General features: G+C 47.4%; 1 protein-coding gene across 1 annotated transcript in view; it reads right to left on the bottom strand.

The window, feature by feature from the left end:
* CACNG2 (calcium voltage-gated channel auxiliary subunit gamma 2) overlaps positions 1–7,221 on the bottom strand; it is a 117,831-nt gene extending 110,610 nt beyond the window's left edge. The window contains exon 1 of the mRNA XM_068561145.1: positions 7,011–7,221. Within this exon, the coding sequence (XP_068417246.1) occupies positions 7,011–7,221 (211 nt within the window). The remainder of the gene's footprint in view (positions 1–7,010) is intronic.
* Between the last annotated feature and the right edge of the window lie 13,044 nt (positions 7,222–20,265).

Consider the following 20,265-nt stretch of genomic DNA (forward strand, 5'->3'; position numbering starts at 1 on the left):
ACAACCTTAGGGGCAGTCATCATCAGCTCCGTTAGATAGATGGTGTGAAGGAGGCACAGAGATAGAATTAACTAGCTCAAGGTCACACAGCTCATAAGCAAGAAGCCAGAAGTCAAAGAGCAAAATTCTTTAACAAGACGAGCAAGGCCCCACACCCTTGGGTGCTAACTATTTCTGCAGCCCCCTCCCCACACCATCCAGCAGCATCCCCTCCCCCATCCCCCCCTCCATCTGGGTCCTCCAGCCACCCTGGCCTTCTCCCAGGACTTGCTCCTTCTCTTCCTCACTGATCTTTGCACTTGCTGCCCTCCAACCTGGGAAGTTTCTTCTTCACCCAGTTAACTTCTATGCATCCTTCAGATAGCCATTCACATCTCACCTCCTCAGGGGAGACTTCTTTGATTAGAACGATCTTAATATCATAAACTCACAGTCTCGTGTGACTCTCCTTGAGAGGGCTTAGCATAGTTGTAGCTTACTTTACAATTATGTTAAGTGAGAGTCTTTAAAGTAAGGTCTGTCTCTTCCAGAAGGCTCTGAGGGCAGTGACCCTGAAGGGAGTTGCTGCCCACCATGACCCCAACGCTTGGCCCAGCACCTGGCATGTTGCAGGGGCTCATCAAAGATTTAACAAATAAAATAAACGAGTGAAGGAATTGCTTGATCTGTGACTGTAAACTAACCTGGAAACTTAAAATGCATATTTCATCTGAATATGGTTTTTTTGGCCAAAATACTTATAGTCAAGGCTAAAAGGAACCATTGCATTTTTGAACCATTTAAAAATCTCCTGCATTATCAGTCTGGATACATATCTCCTCCTCCCCCACTGACCTGAAAGCAAACACTCATGGGAAACTCTCCTCGAGGATCTTTGTGACAGACGCTCTGGATGATGTGGAGAGAGGAAAGCATGACCAGTATCTATTTAGAGGATGTTCACCCCCCAGCACTTTCTTCTCAGGCATTTATTTTCTCTCCAAACACTTTCTTTCTTATTATCTTTGTTATTGTCCCTTGTGTGTTGAAACACTCTCTCTCCTTCCCTTCCTTCTTCTCTCTGTGTTGAGTCCATTATTTATTTTTTAGAATATCAAAAAAAAAAAAAAAAAAAGAAAGATGCTTCTGCCACCATTGCTCACGGTTTGTAATTTAAAGAACAATCCTTTGACGATATGAAGGGAACATTATTTCTCAGTGCCCACCCTGTAGTGGGCAGTGGTGGTTTGTTCATTTGCCAACAAAGGTGGGTTGACTCTTGCACCATCATAATTGCTGCGGCTACAGCAACGGGCAGAACAAAGACCCCTGCCCTCCTGGGGCTGACAGTCTAGTGGTGCAGACACACAACAAATGGCATGAGTACATTTCATAGTGTGCTAGAAGGTGGGATGTACTCTGTAAAAAAAAAAACAGAGCCAAGAGGATGTATGAGGGGTACAGGGTAGGGGTTGTTGACTGTAATTTCAAGCCAGGTGATCAGGAAAGAAGGTGGCACTCATTGGTTTAATGCCAACCAATCACCCTGTGAGAAGGCTGTTAGATCTCCTTTTTGTGGAAAGGGAAACTGAGGCTTGGAGAGGTTAAATGACTCGCCCCAAATTGCACAGCTCATAAGGCTGCGGTGCTTGAAGTGAACCCAAGTCTGTGTGGCTGCAAAATTCTTTCAACTGCACCACATACAACAAAGCTGCATCTGAAAACTTCCGTGACTGCAGGGGACATAAATCTGTTATTCTTTGAAAACTGCTTGCCAACATAAAACTCACGGAGAGTTTACATTGAGGACACTTCCAAAATGAAAGGGCAAACACGAAGAGGCGTGTGGTGGGTCCAGCCTGAAGTTCAGTATTTGTTCCCTTGGGTTTGCGGGAGTGAGAAGATTATGGCAGAGTTGTCACCCAGCAAGGTGCAGGCAGCTGGAGGGAGTGGCGTGTAGGGGAGTCAGGTGGGTCAGAACTCAGGTGTCCTGACAAGCTTGGGTTGGGCGCTCAATGGGGACACTCAGTGGGATGCAGACAGAATAGAATCCAGGGCTGGCAGTGAATCTGAACACAAGGCCGCAGAAGGCCAAGGTTCATGCATAGAGCCCTCTGGAGGTTTGCAGGGTGGAAACAAGAGGCCTGGATTCAAGTTCTCCCCCTGCCACCCTCTCTGCCCACGTGGCCTTGGTGTGAGGTGTCACACCTGGCACCTGTAAAGGGAGGGGCAGGAGGGCAGTGTGAATGGGCTGGGATTTGCAGGGCTGGTTCCTCAATAAAGGAATCAGGTTTGTCTTACAAGGTGAGAAGGGCTAGGAAAGCGGGGCCTGGCTGCATGAAAAACTGCTGATCAGAACCTAAGACCTGAGGCAAAGTTCTCTAGGTCCTGGGAACTGGGTGGGGAAGTTTGGTAAAGAATTCTGGGGAAGGTTTTGGGGAAGCTACACAGGGATGGTCCATGATGCCTGCTCTCTGCCCAAAGTGTCTGTTCTGGTGAGTATTAGGATCAAACTAGATTTTGGCATCCTTTAAAAGCTGAAGAGGGAAGAAAATCAGTGGGTTAATTTTTTTCTTCCCCGTAGAGACTGAGTGTACTGATAATTTTTCTTTAGCTAATTAGGAGCTGTGCAACCCAATGACTGACTCCTTTTGAATTTTCTCATTTTACAACAATGAAGTCATGACATTCTTTTAAAGAAGAAATTCCATAACCTATATGGGAAAAGAATCTGAAAAAAAATGGATATATGTGTATGTATAACTGAATTAATTTGCTGTACACCTGAAACTAACACAATATTGTAAATCAACTATACTCCAATATAAAATAAAAAATTAACTTAAAAAAATAAAAAAGAAATTCTGGGAAGAACAAACAAATCATCCTGATTTCCTCACCTCCTTCCCTCTCTCTCTCTCTCTCAATTACTTGCTTGCTGCATGTCCTTATGATCTTTGAATTAATTTCAATAGTTTAAGAATTTCTGAATCAATCCATTGATAGATATTTTTTCTGTACCTACTGTGTGCAGAGGACCTAAAGAGAATCAAATTATCTTGGGAATTATGGAGCGATAGGTACACAGTATGAAGGCCCATTAGTAACTTCTAAACTCAGCTCTTCCACACATAAAGGCAAGAGTGTCCGGGAAAGGCAGTTGGCATTTCTAAAATAAAAGATATGTACTTTCCTTCTGCAGAACAAGAGAGCCATGGCTGAACCCAGCGTGGGGCACTGGGCACCTTGCAGGCCAAGCAAAAGCTATGCAATTATGAACTTGGAAAAGATAGTCCAGGAAAACCCAGACACCTCTTACTCAAAGAGAACAGGAATGGAGAATGGATGGCAGAGCCCCTGTGAGTAAGCAAGTTGTGGAGGAGAAGAGAGGAAAAGCCAGGAAGAAGAGGAGCTCAGAAATTCAGCAGAGGGATTTGAACAATCTGGACAGAGAGAAAGATTTTTGCTCTGCCTCACAGCAAGGAAAAGGGCGAGAGAGGGAGAGAGAAGGGAGGGTGCGTTTCTGCTATGGGCCACTTTGTACTGCTGCTGGCTCCTCCTCTGCAGGGCTGGGAATCCTCTGGGGGAGACATGGAGCCCAGACAGAGGGGAGGAAGGTGCAGGAAAGAATAAATACAAGGAGTGAATTTCTTGCTGCCCCTGGAGACGATGATTCCTTTTGGTGACAACAGAGGTTAACATACTGAACAGCAAGTCACCGCGTGGCCCAGAGACAGCACGCTTGGAACAAGCTGTTTTAATGTCCTGTTGTAGATTTTATTGAATCCTTCTCTGAAAGGGCCAATTCATCTCTCCATTCGGAGGCTCTTAAAGCAGCTTTCCTGAAAAGTTCAAGAACTTTTCCTATCATCACTTTCCATCTACATGGATCCATGTGCAGACCATCCCCCATGCTCTCAAATCCCACTAAAGACACTAGTCTGCTAGGGGTTTCAAGTTCACACACAGAGACACTACTACTCTTTACTCTGCAGAGGGAGAAAATAAAGGCTGTGATTTCTTCTTGATTCCTCTTGCCTTCCCCCTGTGTCTACCTCTAACAAGTGGTCCTGTTCTCTTCTCATTCCTCAACAGAGGAATTCATTTCAAAAACAGCCATAGAGGCAAAGAAAGGTTTTCTGATTCTTATTTTCATCAAGAAGTGAACAACAACAAAAAAATCATCTCAGGAGATAAAAAGCCCTAATGCAAACCGGAGAGCCAAAGAGATCAGAAGAAGACAGGGTTGTTTTTCATGTGGAGTCATTAGCAACATCTTGGGGAGAAGATTGGAAATCTGTTCACAACTTTTTGGATACGGGCAGGAAACACAATAAAGGGGTGATGGGAAATCTTTTCTGAGAGTCCAGTTTCTCACAAAAAACACAGGTTGGGGGAACCTGGCAACTTGATTTCCATAAAGGCCAGCCCTATTTTGAATGCTCAATAAAGCAAGCACACGAACGCCCCACAAGAACCATCTTTGTCAACCTGCAGAAATAAGTGCGTTTATAATCTTTGGAAATCAGTGCAGTCTTTGAAAGTATGTGGCTTTAAAACCTTCAAACCACTTCCTAAGTGGCCAAGGCCCAACTTCCTAAGGGGGGCAGTCTGAGGCCTTCAAAACTCCATATGGACAGAAGCTTTGGAAATTAAAGGCCAGGTTGAACTGGGGCCCTGAGTACCCACCCTTCCTGCCTGGGCCTTGGCTACAAGTGGAAAAGGCACAGCAATCCTAAAGCAGCCTGGCCCAGCCTTCCCCCCGACTGCCGGGAGGCCCCAGTCCCGGGGAGAAGAGCCAAACCCACGGCTCCTGTACGAATCACACAATCCTTGGGAAGTGTTGCAATACTAACCCTTTTAGTGATGATTCAGGGAGCGAGGTGTGGGTACGGCTTGGAGAGAAAGCTGAAGGGGGCGGGCAGCACATTTGGGGATGTGGGCACCAAACAGATGGAATTTTAATGAAAATACTTAAGCCTTTTAACGCATAAGTGATCCAAAGCCACTGTCTAGTCCTCTTCCCTTCAGGGAATTAGAAAATGTTTAAAAGATCATGGTATTAAGAATTTGCACATAAAACCCTGATAAAGTATCTTTATACCAACTCACCAATTTCTGGGAATATTTCTCCTAAAATCATGTCCTGTCTTCCGTCTAATCTCTTGGCTGCATATCTTCATCCATCTAACTAAAATCCAAGGAAGGCAAATTGCTACTGTGGTCATTTCCCTAAAGCAACCCTCATTCACTTTGCTTTCCTTCTCTTTTGGAATAAAAGCGTGCCATAAATGTTTAATTAAATGGAAGTCTTTCCACTGTTAGTGAGTAGCTGCATGAAAGCCTCTTCATTTTTTTAAAGCAGGGGTGTGTTTAAAACAGTGCCTATTAATTTCCCGATATTGATTCTCCAGCTGGGGAAGAGCATATAGTATTCAGCATAGAGCTCCGCTGCAGACTATGTTCAAGGCAGCGGTTTGGATTGAGAAAGGGCACCAAATGCAGTATGCGTCAAATAGACCATCGCTCAATGAAGTCACTTAGCTATTCAAAACATGTTCAGCCATCACTCAACCACTCGCACCAAGATTGTTGGGGGGGTGGGCATGGAATTGGTGCTCTTTCCCAGACATAAACATTTCCCAAAGAGCAGCTTTTGCTCAGTTTGGGTTAGACTGAGGGGCCACATCAGTTCTCCCTCTCCCTGTCTGTTTCCTTCTCTTCTCCCCCATCTCCTGGCTTCAACTCCCTGCATCACCATCCCATGTTGAGCTTAACAAACAATCCTGCAGTCCCCACTTCCCGACGCTGTCTCAAACGGCCTCCGTATTGGTTCATATCAGAAGCAAAGCACATAAGCTTTTCTTTCCACCCAGAAACATGTATCTCTCTGTGCATGTCTTCCTATGGGTGGCTGTAGCTTGTCCACACAGACATAGGTAGCCGCTCAAATGCAGCCCCTCATATTAAAGTCTGTTGCTAAATGCAGGTTGTATGACCTGCAGGAGTTTTTCTCCCCTGTGTTTATTAATGTGTCTCAAAGCACATGCTTTCATCCGTACCCTGATCTTCCAGCCTTTCCACCGTGGGGACCGCTTTGCCCACAGCACATGCACAGGCACACGTGTCCCAATGACCCTGCAAGATCAAGGCAAACCACTGACACCCCTGACCCACTGCTCTCTCCTGTACCCCCTCAACCTCCCCATGCCCTCGTCTCCCTCCCAGCCTCCCTGCACAATGTCTGATTCCCAAGCTGGCTGCAACGCTGATTCTACATGCTTCTGGATAATAGACATGTCACTCTGAGTGGAAGTGAATTGGTTCTCAGCCTGACCTGCAAGTGAATTGCTGTTTATTAGAACTTGGGTCTGTCTCCTGTGAGAGACGTACGTGTTTTTAGACTTTGTAAACGTTAAAACACACATACACACACAGCCAGTCGCCTCGAACAATATGTGTGGCTCATAGACATTACGAAATGCTCTTGAACTCAGCTTGCGATCCTGGAATAATTAGGATTTACCAAATATGGGTTCTTAGAAAAAACAGATTTTTTTAAAAAAAGGGGATTTGCAGATGATGAGGTGTCTGGAACTTTTGGGGAGTAAGGGGAGGAGGAGGGGAAAGGAAGAGCATTTTGGAATTCTTCATTACGAAAAGAGGAGCAGTTATTTTTTACCCCCTCATAGATGGCCATACTACATCCAAAGGCAAATCCTAATGATTCCAAAGCAGGTGGAGCACATTTGACTTTTAAAGACAATCTCTTGTTGTTTTCATCATATCATAGATTATTTCAATGAAGAGGTTTGAAGGAAGGGGGGTGGTGGAGGCTTGAGAGTTGACTATGGTTTTTGCTTATTGATTTTCTTTCCTCTGAAACTAACCCAACCAACCTTGATCTGTGGTGGAAGGAGTGAAGTAAGAAAATGGTGGAATGTAAAGGGAACTTATTTGGAGGCGGGTGGGGAGGGGGAGTGAGAAGAGGAGGGGGGGTGGAGGGGGGGAGGAGATGGGAAATCAAATACCTTCCAGGCAGCAGGTTCTCCATAATCCAGAATGGGTCATAACTTCCTCGTTCTTTTTGCTGGTTTCATTCTCACTGACACTTTTGGTCTTGCAAACCCCTCTGGAGTAGAGCCAATAGTCGGTTCCCACAGCTATGGTCATCAGACTGAAGGCAGCGAAAGCACCAACGGTGGTTAAAAGCATTTGAACACCTCGATCAAACAGCCCCATAATTCTTCATTATATAAACACCCAACCGACTTCTGGTTCTCGGGAGAGTGTGTGTGAGGGTGCGAGTACTAAAGCAAAAAAATAAAAAGAATTCCACTACTAATATAATGGATATATGTGTTAATAGAGGATATGGAGAGATATAAAAAAAGGGAGGTAAGAAAGCTCACGGAAAAGAGTGTAAATTATAAAGATCACACGGGAAGAGAGGCTTGCCTTTTGAGATCAGAAACTGTTCCAGTTGCAGTGATTAAAAAAAAAAAAAAAAAAAAAAGGAAAAATAAAAAGACACCCCCCACCCCCCCAAAGTGAGATGCCTTAATCTCTTTTCCTAAAATTCTGGTCTCCAGTTTCCATATGTGATAGCTAATTTGGAAAGGGCTTCCACAGTGAACCAGGGATCAGCCGCATTCTCAACACAGTCTCTCATGGTCGGGACCTAGACAGTTAGAGATTGTAAAAGCCGAGATGCAACCTTCCGTCTTCGCTCTCGGCTCTGCGGCCTGCGCCATGAAAATCCTTTGCTTCGCCAGTTCTCTTCCTTGGGGGGGGGGGGGTCTCGGGCGTTTTCGTTTCAGACCAGACTTCCCAGTATTCTGTAAGCCCTTGATTTCAGCTGAACAGGTGCGGGGGTCTCGCCTTCCATGGTTGTGCCCCGGCAGCGGCAGCTGCAGCAGCAGGGCGGGCAGGCGCGGCGGCGGCGGCGGCAGGACGAGCAGCGGCGGCGGTTATTGTTGTTGGTGGCGGTGGTAGTGTTGGCGAAGTGGGGGAGGGAGGGGGTTTCTCCCAGAGAATCGAGGCGGGTTTCCCTCCCCCTTTCTGCAAAGCTCCTGGAAACAAGGGAGCCGGCGTCTTGCTGCAGGATGGGCCGCCCGCCTGCCCCTTCCCACCCCACTCCCTGCCGGCTCGGCCCCCGGCGGAGGCGCTCCCACCTACTGCATTACCGGGTGGTGCTGAACTGGACAGCTCCCTGCGCCGCCCGCTTCGCGCGCTCCCCGGCTCCCCCGGCGGCCCGCCAGGAGGGGGGCGCGGGCCAGAGTCCTCCCTTCCCTCGGGGGCAGCAAGGCCGGGGCAGAGCGGGGGCTGCCTTTCCTCTTTTTACCCCTCTCCCAGATCCTGAAATGAGCTCTCTCCTGGGCTCCCGGAGCTTAGAGGAAGGCGTAGCTAGAGATAGCTCCGCTCCCTCTCCCTTTCCCTCTCCCTCTCTCTCTCTCTCACACTCTCTCCCCTTCCCTTCCCCCTCGGTGTTTCTACCAGCTCAGCCTCCTTCTCATTCCATCTCTACGTGCCCAGAGCTTCAAATACAACCCTCCCATCACAATCAGACGGGCACAAAACTTCAACCAGCCGTTTCTTTGCCTGGAAGCCCTGAAAATATAACCTGGACGGGTAATTACAAACACGGTCTCTATGTGTTTTTTAAATCATCTTTTGCACTTTGCTGTTTGGGGGATCTGTTTTATTTTGTTGGCACGTTAGCTGTTCTCCTTTTGGTAGTTTCTCTCTGTCTCTGTCTCTTTCTAGCTAACAGGGTGTGTGTGTATGTGTGTCTCTGTAGTTTTCCGTGAAATCCCAAATCTTGCTCCTACAAGCAGACATCTTGGAAAGATTATTCATGGAAAAGGGTGCAAAAGGGTGACTGGAGGCTGGGGCTTGGGCGATGATTTTCATCTCAAGGATAAACATGTTTGCAGGGGAAGTGGGTGAAATGTGAGTCCTTCTAAGTTTCCCATGTCATTTGTGAACTGGATGGGAAGAGATAAAAACCTCCCTGCTGTGAATAAGGAAACACATCATAACTCTCCCCTTTTCCTCAGCAGAATGGTTATCTTGTGTTAATTACAGTGTCACCTCTTGTTTCTATACATGCAACTTTTCCTTAATGTGACCCCTGGAAAAAGAATCCCATCAGATTCCTGCTGCTACTGATTATATTTCCCTCTGATCAGTTTCCTAGTTGGTGAGGGAGAGCACATGCGACATGATGTAGGTGCACTGTTTTTAATTTTGGGTGGGGGGAGGATCCTAGAGAGAGGTGTAAGTCTGATGGGTCAGTTGGGGATTAGAGATGTTTCAATTTCATAACTCAACTATTCTATACTTTCTTCTTTCTTCTTCCATTTTTGTCTGGAGATAATTTGCTTGACAATTTCTTAGTGATCTGGTTATCAAAGAGTATATAAAAGATGACTGAATTCAAAACAGACTTTCTTTGGTATTGCCTAACGTCTTTCCCTTAGCTCAGAGTTGGTCTGAAGGTATGGCCAATACTTTTTTTTTTTTTTTTTTTTGGTGTAGAAAAACTACCTGTTTCTCCATCCTCCACGAAACTTCCTTCTCTCGCTCTCTTTTCCCTGCTCAGAAAGGAAGGACTCCTGTGAGGGGTAATCGCTGTGCTCCTGGCACCTTGGAGAGGGTCCTGGTGTCTGGAGAACAAGACCAAGATTACAGCAACTTCTGCTAAGGTACCTTTAGGGTATATATAGCAAGAGCTACTTTTGCGGACTGAGGATTTCTCCTGTTTGGTTTCTTGTCCTTTGAGGATGGGGGTGGGAATTGGGATGGAGAGGCACTGATATGCTGATCTCACTCAGCAGGGAGCCTAGCAAGTTCAGCCAGGGGTTCAGATGAGTGATTTTCTTGGCTCCCTTCCTTGAGAAAAAAGTGAGGGGCAAGCAGGAAGCCTTCTTAAACGGGCCTTTTGGGGGGAGTGGAGAGAAGTTTGGGCGCAGTCACATGAGCCTGAGAAGCTTGCTCTCACTTACTCCTGTCACCTTGGTTGCCTTTGACCTGTCCAAGAAGTCCTTTCAGACTGGAGATAGAACCCTCCTTATTCCCCCATCCCTTTCAGACCAACCCCTGAATCTTTTGCTCTGACAGAATCAGTAACAGAGGCTCAAAAGCTTCTGTTTGACTGCAGAAGCAGCTAACATCTTAGCCACTGACAGTGGCTGCAGCTTTAGCAGCATTTGATTAATCTTCAAGCCAGATAATCATTGAGTAAAGGAAAGTGGGTGAGGGGACACGTAACAGCTTTAGGTTGATGGTGTGGAGAGAACAGACACTTCTGGAGACAGAACAGGCCTGGGGGCACAGCTTGCCTCTGTGCTACTTGGTAACTGCAGGATTCATACAAGTCGGCTTCCTAGAGCCTCAGTTTCACCACATGTAAAATGAGCACATAGTACTGCCTCCCCCTTTCTGAAGTTGTTCCCAGTTACTCCCTGCTTTTCACAGCTTCCACCCTGCTCAGATTCTACCATCCCATTTGTAGCACTTTATTTTGTGCCTGTGTCAGCTCTCTCACTGACCTGTGAGCCCTTTGAGGTCAATAGCTGTGTCTTGTTCACGATTGTATCTTTGGGACCTAGTGCAGGGCTTGATACATAATAGATACTTGATAAATAAAGTCTGAGTGATTCTAGTGTGTTTTAAATGGTGTACCTGGCACGTAGTAGGCACTCAGTAAGTGTGACTTGCCTCTCATTTCTCCTCCCCCCATTTATATCCAGATTGGTTTCCAGCCTCTTCTTCCATCTAACTCATGTACCACTCCCCTTCCCCCTCCCCAGCCTAGCTCTACTCCTGCGGTCCCTTCTGCAGACCAGGCAAGGCTACCTGGGAAGACCTGGCTTGGTGCAAACCACATTAGATGCTTTGGATCCACCAGGCACACATACTTAGCAGCTGCTGAATGGATGCTCTTAGGGGAGCAGCTTTGTGAGCCTGCAGTTGGTGACTTGGTAAGGGCTTAGAGGAAATTAGCTGAAATGCCACAGGCCTATTTTGAGCTCCTTCTTTGATGGAGTGGAAATAACATGGGATTTGGGCACAGCAGACCTGGCCTTGAAGCACAAGGCTGCCATTTCCTCATTGTATGACCTTGGGCAGTCACTTAACCTCTCTGGAAATCTCTCTTCATCTGTCAGGAGGGCCACTGGCAGAAGCCTTACAGTGTGGTTGTCAGTGTTATGTGTAAATAACCATGACAATAGCTAACACGCCAGGCACTGATCTAGGTTGAGTCCCACAGCAATCCTATGAGGGAGGAACCATTTTACAGATGAGGAACCTGAGTCACATAATGGTTTAAACATCTAGCCTAAGGTTGTGAGTGACAGTGAGTGAGTGGCAGAGCTCTAGCCCAGAAGCCCAGCAAACAGCCCTAGGTCTTAACCTCTGTGCCTTGACCCAAGATATAAGCTTTCTGAATAAGGATATTACACCAAGGCTATTTGCTTCTCATCCACAGATTTGGCAAGGATTTAAGGGAGTAACTTCTAGGTGTCACATATTTTCACACAGATTCTTTTCTTTTTTTTAAACATCTTTATTGGAGTATAATTGCTTTACAATGGTGTGTGTTAGTTTCTGCTTTATAACAAAGTGAATCAGTTACACATATACATATGTCCCCATATCTCTTCCCTCTTGCGTCTCCCTCCCTCCCACCCTCCCTATCCCACCCCGCTAGGTGGTCACAAAGCACCGAGCTGATCTCCCTGTGCTATGGGGCTGCTTCCCACTAGCTATTTTACGTTTGGTAGTGTATATATGTCCATACCATTCTCTCACTTTGTCTCAGCTTACCCTTCCCCCTCCCCACATCCTCAAGTCCATTCTCTAGTAGGTCTGTGTGTTTATTCCCGTCTTGCCCCTAGGTTCTTCACGACCATTTTTTTTTTTTTAAGATTCCATATATATGTGTTAACATATGGTATTTGTTTTTCTCTTTCTGACTTACTTTGTATGACAGACTCTAGGTCCATCCACCTCACTACAAATAATTCAATTTTGTTTCTTTTTATGGTTGAGTAATATTCCATTGTATATATGTGCCACATCTTCTTTATCTATTCATCTGTTGATGGGCACAGGTTGCTTCCATGTCCTGGCTATTGTAAATAGTGCTGCAATGAACATTTTGGTACATGACTCTTTGAATTATGGTTTTTCTCAGGGTATGTGCCCAGTAGTGGGATTGCTGGGTCATATGGTAGTTCTATTTTTAGTTTTTTAAGGAACCTGCATACTGTTCTCCAGAGTGGCTGTATCAATTTACATTCCCACCAACAGTGCAAGAGGGTTCCCTTTTCTCCACACCCTCTCCAGCATTTACTGTTTGTAGATTTTTTGATGATGGCCATTCTGACTGGTGTGAGGTGATACCTCACTCTAGTTTTGATTTGCATTTCTCTAATGATTAATGACGTTGAGCATTCTTTCATGTGTTTGTTGGCAATCTGTATATCTTCTTTGGAGAAATGTCTATTTAGGTCTTCTGACCATTTTTGGATTGGGTTGTTTGTTTTTCTGATATTGAGCTGCATGAGCTGCTTGTAAATTTTGGAGATTAATCCTTTGTCAGTTGCTTCATTTGCAAATATTTTCTCCCATTCTGAGGGTTGTCTTTTTGTCTTGTTTATGGTTTCCTTTGCTGTGCAAAAGCTTTTAAGTTTCATTAGGTCCCATTTGTTTATTTTTGTTTTTATTTTCATTTCTCTAGGAGGTGGGTCAAAAAGGATCTTGCTGTGATTTATGTCATAGCGTGTTCTGCCTATGTTTTCCTCTAAGAGTTTGATAGTGTCTGGCCTTACATTTAGGTCTTTAATCCATTTTGAGTTTATTTTTGTTTATGGTGTTAGGGAGTGTTCTAATTTCATTCTTTTACATGTAGCTGCCCAGTTTTCCCAGCACCACTTATTGAAGGGGCTGTCTTTTCTCCACTGTATAGTCTTGCCTCCTTTATCAAAGATAAGGTGACTGTATGTCCGTGGGTTTATCTCTGGGCTTTCTATACTGTTCCATTGATCTATATTTCTGTTGTTGTGCCAGTACCATAGTGTCTTGATTACTGTAGCTTTGTAGTATAGTCTGAAGTCAGGGAGCCTGATTCCTCCAGCTCCGTTTTTCTTTCTCAAGATTGCTTTGGCTATTCGGGGTCTTTTGTGTTTCCATACAAATTGCCACACAGGTTCTTACACTTACCATTCCAACAACACTGCAAATGCATATTACTATCTTATCCTATAGGTGAGGAAACAGAGGGTCAGAGAGGTCACAAATCAAGTCCCAAGGTCATATATCAAGTTAGGCGGGACAGCAGAGATTTGAACATTTTGCATTGCTTCAAGTTCTACTAGATCCAAGTTTCATAGTTTATTCATTTGTTCATCTATTCGTTCAACAAATCAAGCACCTACTATGTGTCAGGTACACATAGTAGATTTCCCAGGGATGTTGAGTAGGACAAACATGGTCCCTTCCTCCAAGGACCTGAAGACAAGCAGAAGGAGGAGACAGGTGAGGAAGAGCCACATTAAAGTGAGGAGAATGTTAGGTGAGGGATGCTGTAGGGCCATGGATCAGGGAGACTAAACCCAACCTAAGGTGTGAGGGACATCCTCCTGGAGAACAGGACATTTAAACTGAAATTAACTCAGAGTCAGCTAGGCTAAGATGGGGGTGGGAGGGTGGAGGGGAGCTGAGAAGAGGAAGGGCATTCCAGATTGAGGGAACAGCCTGTGCAAAGGTGCAGAAGCGTGCGCAGGAGGGAAAAGAGGATTGGCCAGTTTTAGGGAAAAGATGCTAAGAAATTTAAAGATAATGAGGGGGGGCCTTCCTTGGTGGTCCAGTGGTAAAGAATCCACCTTCCAGTGCAGGGGACACGGGTTTGATCCCTAGTCAGGGAACTAAGATCCCACATGCCGCAGGGCAACTAAGCCCACGTGCCACAACTACTGAGCTCGAGCGCCTCAATGAGAGAGCCAACGTGCCTCAAACTACAGAGCCCATGCGCCACAACTAGAGAGAGAGGGAAAAAAACCAAAAAACAAAAACCAAAAAAACGCACCACAACTAGAGAGAAGCCCGAGCGCCGCAATGAAGAGACTGCTCGCCATGACGAAAGATCCCGCGTGCCACAACTAAGACCTGATGCAGCCAAAAGAATAAGGAAAATAAATAAATAAATAATAAATAAATATAAAAAAATAAAGATAATGATGGGGAATGTTTTAGGCTAAGAGCCTGGAGGCCATGGAAGGGAGACTGAAGCATAAGAAGCCACCTGGAGGAGACTGGTGGGAAAGGAAGTGTGAGAAGCAAACCTGGAGGCATGGAGACAGTATGGCAGCTATGGCTGGGATGCAAGCGAGAGACAATGGTGGGCTAGACCAGTATATGGCAATGGGGGTGGAAAGAAATTGAGGGACTTGGGGTATTGGGGAGAAAACTGATGAATATTGGTGTCCGCGGCTGAGATGCATCGCTCTGAGGAAGAAGCTGGTTGGAGCATGAGTGGGCTGCGGGGAGCGGGGGAAACTGACGATTCTGCTTTGGCCACCTGCACAGTTTTGTTCCGTGCTACTGCCTCTTCACTCCCTGCTCCCGTTCTATGTCTTTTCAGCATGTGAATGAATTAATCGGGAATGGCAATCATTCATTCAATTACATTCTATGCTCACTAGAATGAAGCCTCACGAAGGCAGGGATTTTGGTCTGCTGTGTTCTCGTATTTCCAACACTTAGAACAGTGCCTAGCACAGAGCGGACACCCTGTACAAACAAACTACTTTGTGGATATAAAAATCCAAATGCATGCCTGCTCTGTGCCAGGCAATGTGCTAAGGTGCTAGGGAGGCAGATGAGATGAAAATACCCAAATCAGGGAGATCGTCAAGCAGACAGCTAATTCCAAGGCACTGCGACCCAGGCCCAGGAAGATCTGGGGTGTCCGGCATTCCCTTCTGTGTGCTCCTACAACTCCCCTTCTCCTCTTGTGGCACTTCTCTCTGGGTTTGGAATTTCTATTTAATGGCTGGCACATAGTGGGTCCATAGTACACATTTGAGGAATAAATGAACAAAATGAAGACATGTGCTGTGAAAGCCCAGGGCAAGAAGCATTTATTTCTGTCTTGGAGTGTCCCAGAAGGCTTTGGTGACAAGCTCACCCTCAAAGGCCAGGGGAAAAGCTCACAACTGGTCAAGGAAGAGAGGAGGGCATTGCAAGCAGGGGAACAGCACGTGCAAATGCAGAGACCTGAAGTCGGATGAGGAATCTCAGGGAGGCTGGGGCTGAATCCAGAGAAACTGCTGTGCGTGGGGTAACGAGCCATCCATGGGCATCACCGTCCTTGCCTGGCAGGAGCAATGAAGTGGGAAGAGAACAGGCCGTGGAGTCAGATGGACCTGGGTTTGAATCCCAGCTCTGCTGCTTACTCTCTGTGTGACCCTGGGCTGGGATTTATCCCTTCTGAGCTTCCTCATCTGTAAATGGGGTGATAGGTGTCTCGATGGTTCCCACCTGAAGTAAGTCCTTTGCACTCGCTGTTCCCTCTGTTGGATGCTGTCCTCCCTGAAGGCTGGACCCCTAGCACATCATTCAAGTCTTAGCTGAAATATCACCCCCAGAGAGGCATTGCTGGTCACACAATCTAAAATGTCACTCTATATGACATTGACCTGTTTTGTTTTCATCACCGTGCTTGTTGCAACTTGACATTCTCTTATTTATTATCTGAAGTCTGTCCCCAGCCTCCCACTTCCCCCGGGATGTCAGAGCACATGTGTGATACTCGAATGGTACTCGTTCATTGCAGTATCCCCGATGCCTAGAAAGTGCTTGGAATATTGTAGGTGCTCAGTGAATGGTTTTTGACTGAATGAATAAGGTTAGGGTTGTGGGGATTAAACAAGATATAAGCATTTGGAAAATAGTAGGAGTAGGTGTCTAAAAGCCCCTGGAGCTTGGCAGGTGGGGGTGGGGTTGGGGTGTGGTTGGGAAAGGTGAAGGTGCCCCAAGATGCTATGGGAGGACTGGGAGCAGACAAGAGATAAGGCAGTACCAGAGTCGGACCTGGGAGGCCAGCACTGGCCTGGTTTCCTGGCCCACGCTGCTCCTCCTGGGCCTGCTCTGCTCTCTCGTCTGCACATCCAGCCCGCTGTGGATCACCAGAAGCTTCCAGCCTGCCTCGCTGTTCAGCCCCATGCTGGGGCATCTGCTGCAGAGATGCCCTGATGGGGGTGTCAGGCTCTGGGATGGGGAGGAAAGGAGATGCTAGGAGACAGCAGGCAGGTTTTACTCCTTGCAGAGCTGAGAGGAGTCGAGGAAACCTCAGGGAGCCCCCGGTGTCTGATGCTGGAGGCGCTGGGAGAGTGGAGCAGGGCTGCATGTTTAGTTCTGAGCCCGGTGAGAACCGGAAGCTGAAAATCCATGCGTAGAGGTGCCCGTGACAAGAATTCCCACAGAGAAGTAGCTTTCCCACTGGGACTTCTACCCCTAGTCTGAGCTCTGAATCCGTCCGATGCTTCTTCCCCGCCACCTCCCACCTCTGGGGTTGGTGTGGGATTTCACCAGGAACTGAGCTACAGCAAAGAAAATTATGATAGAAAATGGATAATAAAGTAATAGAGTAAAATACAGCGGTCACATAAAGATGCAGAGGAGAAGCAAGAAACAATGTTAAAGGGCAGGGAGAAAAGGTGATTTCCAGTGACTTTTAGGGGAAAAGGAATCCAACGGGGGATGGAGAAAATGAGAGGAAGGTAGTGCACTTGGGTGAGTAAGTTTGGGAGGAGACAGAGAATGGGTCTTGAATGTCCTTCTTGACCAGGCTCAGCCACCTCTTAGCCTCTCCTCTTCCATGCTCTCCCTTCTTACCACCGTCTCCTGCAGTCAGACTCCTATTCTGGATCCCATGGCCCCACGCCTACCCCAGTGCCTTTGCATAACACTTCCGCTGCCTGGGATGCTCATCTCCTGGCAGCTGGCTCAATCCTTTATTCCCGCAGCAGTCTGCTCAACTGACCACCTGATATAAAAGCCCACCTGCCCCTCTTCCATCATCCTATTTCCTTACCTGTATAATTTCTCTCCTTAACCCTTTGCAGCACCTCTCACCTCACATATGTATTTATTTTCTTATTTATAGTGTAAGGGTAGGCGCTTGGTTGTGTTGCTATTATATTCCCTGCCTCTCACATGGGGTCTGGCACATAGTAGGTGCTCACCAAATATGTGTGGACTGCACAGTAAAAACCCCTGGGTCAGTAGGGAGCAACATGGACGCTCAAGCAGGCAAGAGGAGGAAGGAAATGGGGACCATCTGACTGGGACATCCTGGGAGAGTTGGCCTGGAACTCTGCACAGGATTGTTGACAGTATCTTCAGAAGAAGATGCTGGAGGTTTCTGAGAAGAATAGGGGACGTTTCAGAGGTTTCTGGGAGATGTGGAAGCTGGGGAGGTGACCAGTAGGAAAGAAAAGGGAGGGCACTCCTCTCCATGTGGATTTCAGGCAGATGGAGAAGGAGGCATTGCTGAGGTGGCAGGGTTGGGCCACAGGGGATCAGGTGCCAGTTCTGCTGCCTCCTAGCGGTGTGGCTTCGGGCAAGTGACCAAACATTCCCAAGTCTCAGCCGGCCTGTCTGGAAAATGGGGAAGCACGCTTGCCTCGAGGTGCTGTTCTGATAATGAAATGAAATAAAAAGCATTTGCAGTTCCTCCTCCATAGTAAGCCCTAAATAAATATTAGCGACATGTTGAGCTCCTACTGAGTGTTATGTGCTTTGAATAAACTGCAAAATGGAAAAGATGTGGGCCCTGCTCAGAAACAATCAGCAGAGTGGAGAGAGGCCTGCAAGTGGAGGGAGGGCAGGGAATGCCCTCCGGGTATTCTGCAAGGGCTTCCAGGAGGTGGTGACAGCTGAGCTGGGTCTTAAAGGAGAAGCAGAAGACAAAGAGCAGAGAAGACCAGGAAGGGTTTTCTAGGCAGAGGGAACAGTAGATGCAAAGATAGGGGATGTGAACATTCACTCAGCAAAAGTTTGTTGAGCACCTATTATGTGTCAAGACACATCAGTGAACAAAACCGGTGCCACCAGGATCACACATGCACAGGAGGCAGATGTCAAGTCATCGATTACACAATTGATTGTTTAATTGCAATCACAGTGAACTTCTGGGAGCTACAGGTAATTCTGTTTGGCCAACGTGCCCGGAGGAACTGGCAGAGATCAGGCTGGAAAGGGAGGTGGGGCAGGTCAGGGAGGACCTTGCACCAGGCACAGTACGTACTGTGTGCCAAGCTCTGTGTGATGGATACAAAGATGAACAAAACCAAGTCTGCTATTGGCAGGAACCAAAGACTGAATGTGGAGTGATAAGGGAGGGCCACGGTGTGACAGGAGCACAGCACGGACAGGGAAGGCAGGGAAGACTTCCTGGAGGAAGTGACCTTTGCCTCTTCAATTGAATAGCAGTCCCAAAGCTCACCATCCTGGCTTTCAGGATCCGTCTTCCCTGCCTTGCAGGCTTAAAGGGGCATTAGTCTTACCCGAGGGTGGCTCAATAGCAAAGTGTTCTGAGCCTGGCAGAGTTCCTTCTCTAGGCCTGGGATGCAAGTGAAGGAGCTGTTGGCATCATATAGACCCAAAGACCAGAATGTGGGAAGAACTGACAGGCTGACCATGGGGCCAGGGGCTCTAGCAATCCTGGCTCCACCCCTCCCTCCCAAGCTATGTGAGCTCGGGACAGGTTACTGACCTCTCCATGCCTCCATTTGCTCATCTGTAAAATGGGCGTAATGGTGGCTTCATGGGGCTGTCGAAGTCATGAGGACTGAGTTGGGTGGGGGAGTCTCTCCTCCCCTAAGTTTTCATTACAAGTGATTTGTTAATATGTTCTGCTAAGTACACCACCAATTCCATAAATGTGGCTGACCCGGTTCCTTATGGAAGTGGTCAAAACAGCTGAAGGGGCTCCGTGGTGGGTGGGGAGGGTAGCCAGGTTCTGAGCACCTGCAGGATGGGGCCCAGCACCGTGCCCTGCTTTGGCCAGGCCTGATGAGGGTGGACGATGGCCCTCTCTACTGACCCCTGATGGGTTCTGCAGGGTGCCGAGTTCCTCTTCCCCTAAAATAGGTTCCTCTTCAACAACCCGTGGGTGCCTGAATACCCCCTCAGGGGCAGTTGGAGTCTCTTGCACTTTTGTGGGCTGTCTATGATCCAAGCCTAGTAACTCACTGGGCACCAGCCGGTCAGCCCGCCCCAAGGGCCTGCTTGGAATTCACTGTCTCCCAGGTGGATGTGGGGCTTCCGAAGGCCTGGGTGGAGCCCTGCCCCCAGACCCAGCCAGGCTTGGTGCCCTAACTGGGCTCCCTCAACCTCCTTCCTTGGGTCTCGCCCTCCTGTGCCTCAAATGTTGTTTCGTGTGTTTCCTGATAAGCCCTGAGTTCTGAGAGGCTGGGTCCTTGTCCCTCGTGCTCCTCGTCGTGTCCTTTGCATCTTGCCCAGAGTTTGGCACAGAACAGGCCCTCGATACATGTTCATTGCTAAATGGGCTGGGGTGAGCGGAAGGGGAGGGAAGAGGAGAAAAAGTCATAATATTTTCTTTAATGATGGGACTCCTGTTGACTACCCACTCCCCGTGACATTTGCAGGTAGCTTTCACACCGTCTGAACTCAGGTAATCCTCCCAGCCAGCCCTCGAGGGACGTTCTGTCGTGGCTCTCATTTCACAGATGGAGAACCCAAGGCACAGAGAGATTAAGCACTCTGCCCCAGGCTACACAGCTCATAAGGGACAAAGTCGATTCCAGCCCTGAGGCTCTCATGCTCTAGAGTCCCATATTTGCAAATTGCCTATCGTGTGCCAGGGCCCTTTCTCCTTTAATGCTGCAGAAACCTTGGGGAAATGGAGGCTCAGGGAGGTTAAGCATGCCAAGCCAAACAGCCAGCAAACAGCAGGTTCACAGTTTGCACACAGCTCTGCCTGCCTGCACAGCCTCAGCCAGCAGGTAATCAGGACCCCAGAGTGGGGAGAGTGTCTGTGGGTCAGCTGCCTTCTCCCTTCTGCTTGAGACTCAGTGACAAATAGATAACTACTGAGCTCTTGTCTTCTTTCTGTTCCCACAGGGGGCTTCGGGGCTCACACCTAGGCCCGCCTCCTCCACTAAGGGGATTATATTTAGCTGTGGAAGCCAAACTGAATGGTTAGTGGAAAGAATGTGGAGTCTGGAGTGAGAAGACTGCGTTAGAGTCCCA

Source organism: Eschrichtius robustus, chromosome 13, assembly GCF_028021215.1.
Source record: "Eschrichtius robustus isolate mEscRob2 chromosome 13, mEscRob2.pri, whole genome shotgun sequence".
Taxonomy (NCBI): Eukaryota; Metazoa; Chordata; class Mammalia; order Artiodactyla; family Eschrichtiidae; genus Eschrichtius; species Eschrichtius robustus.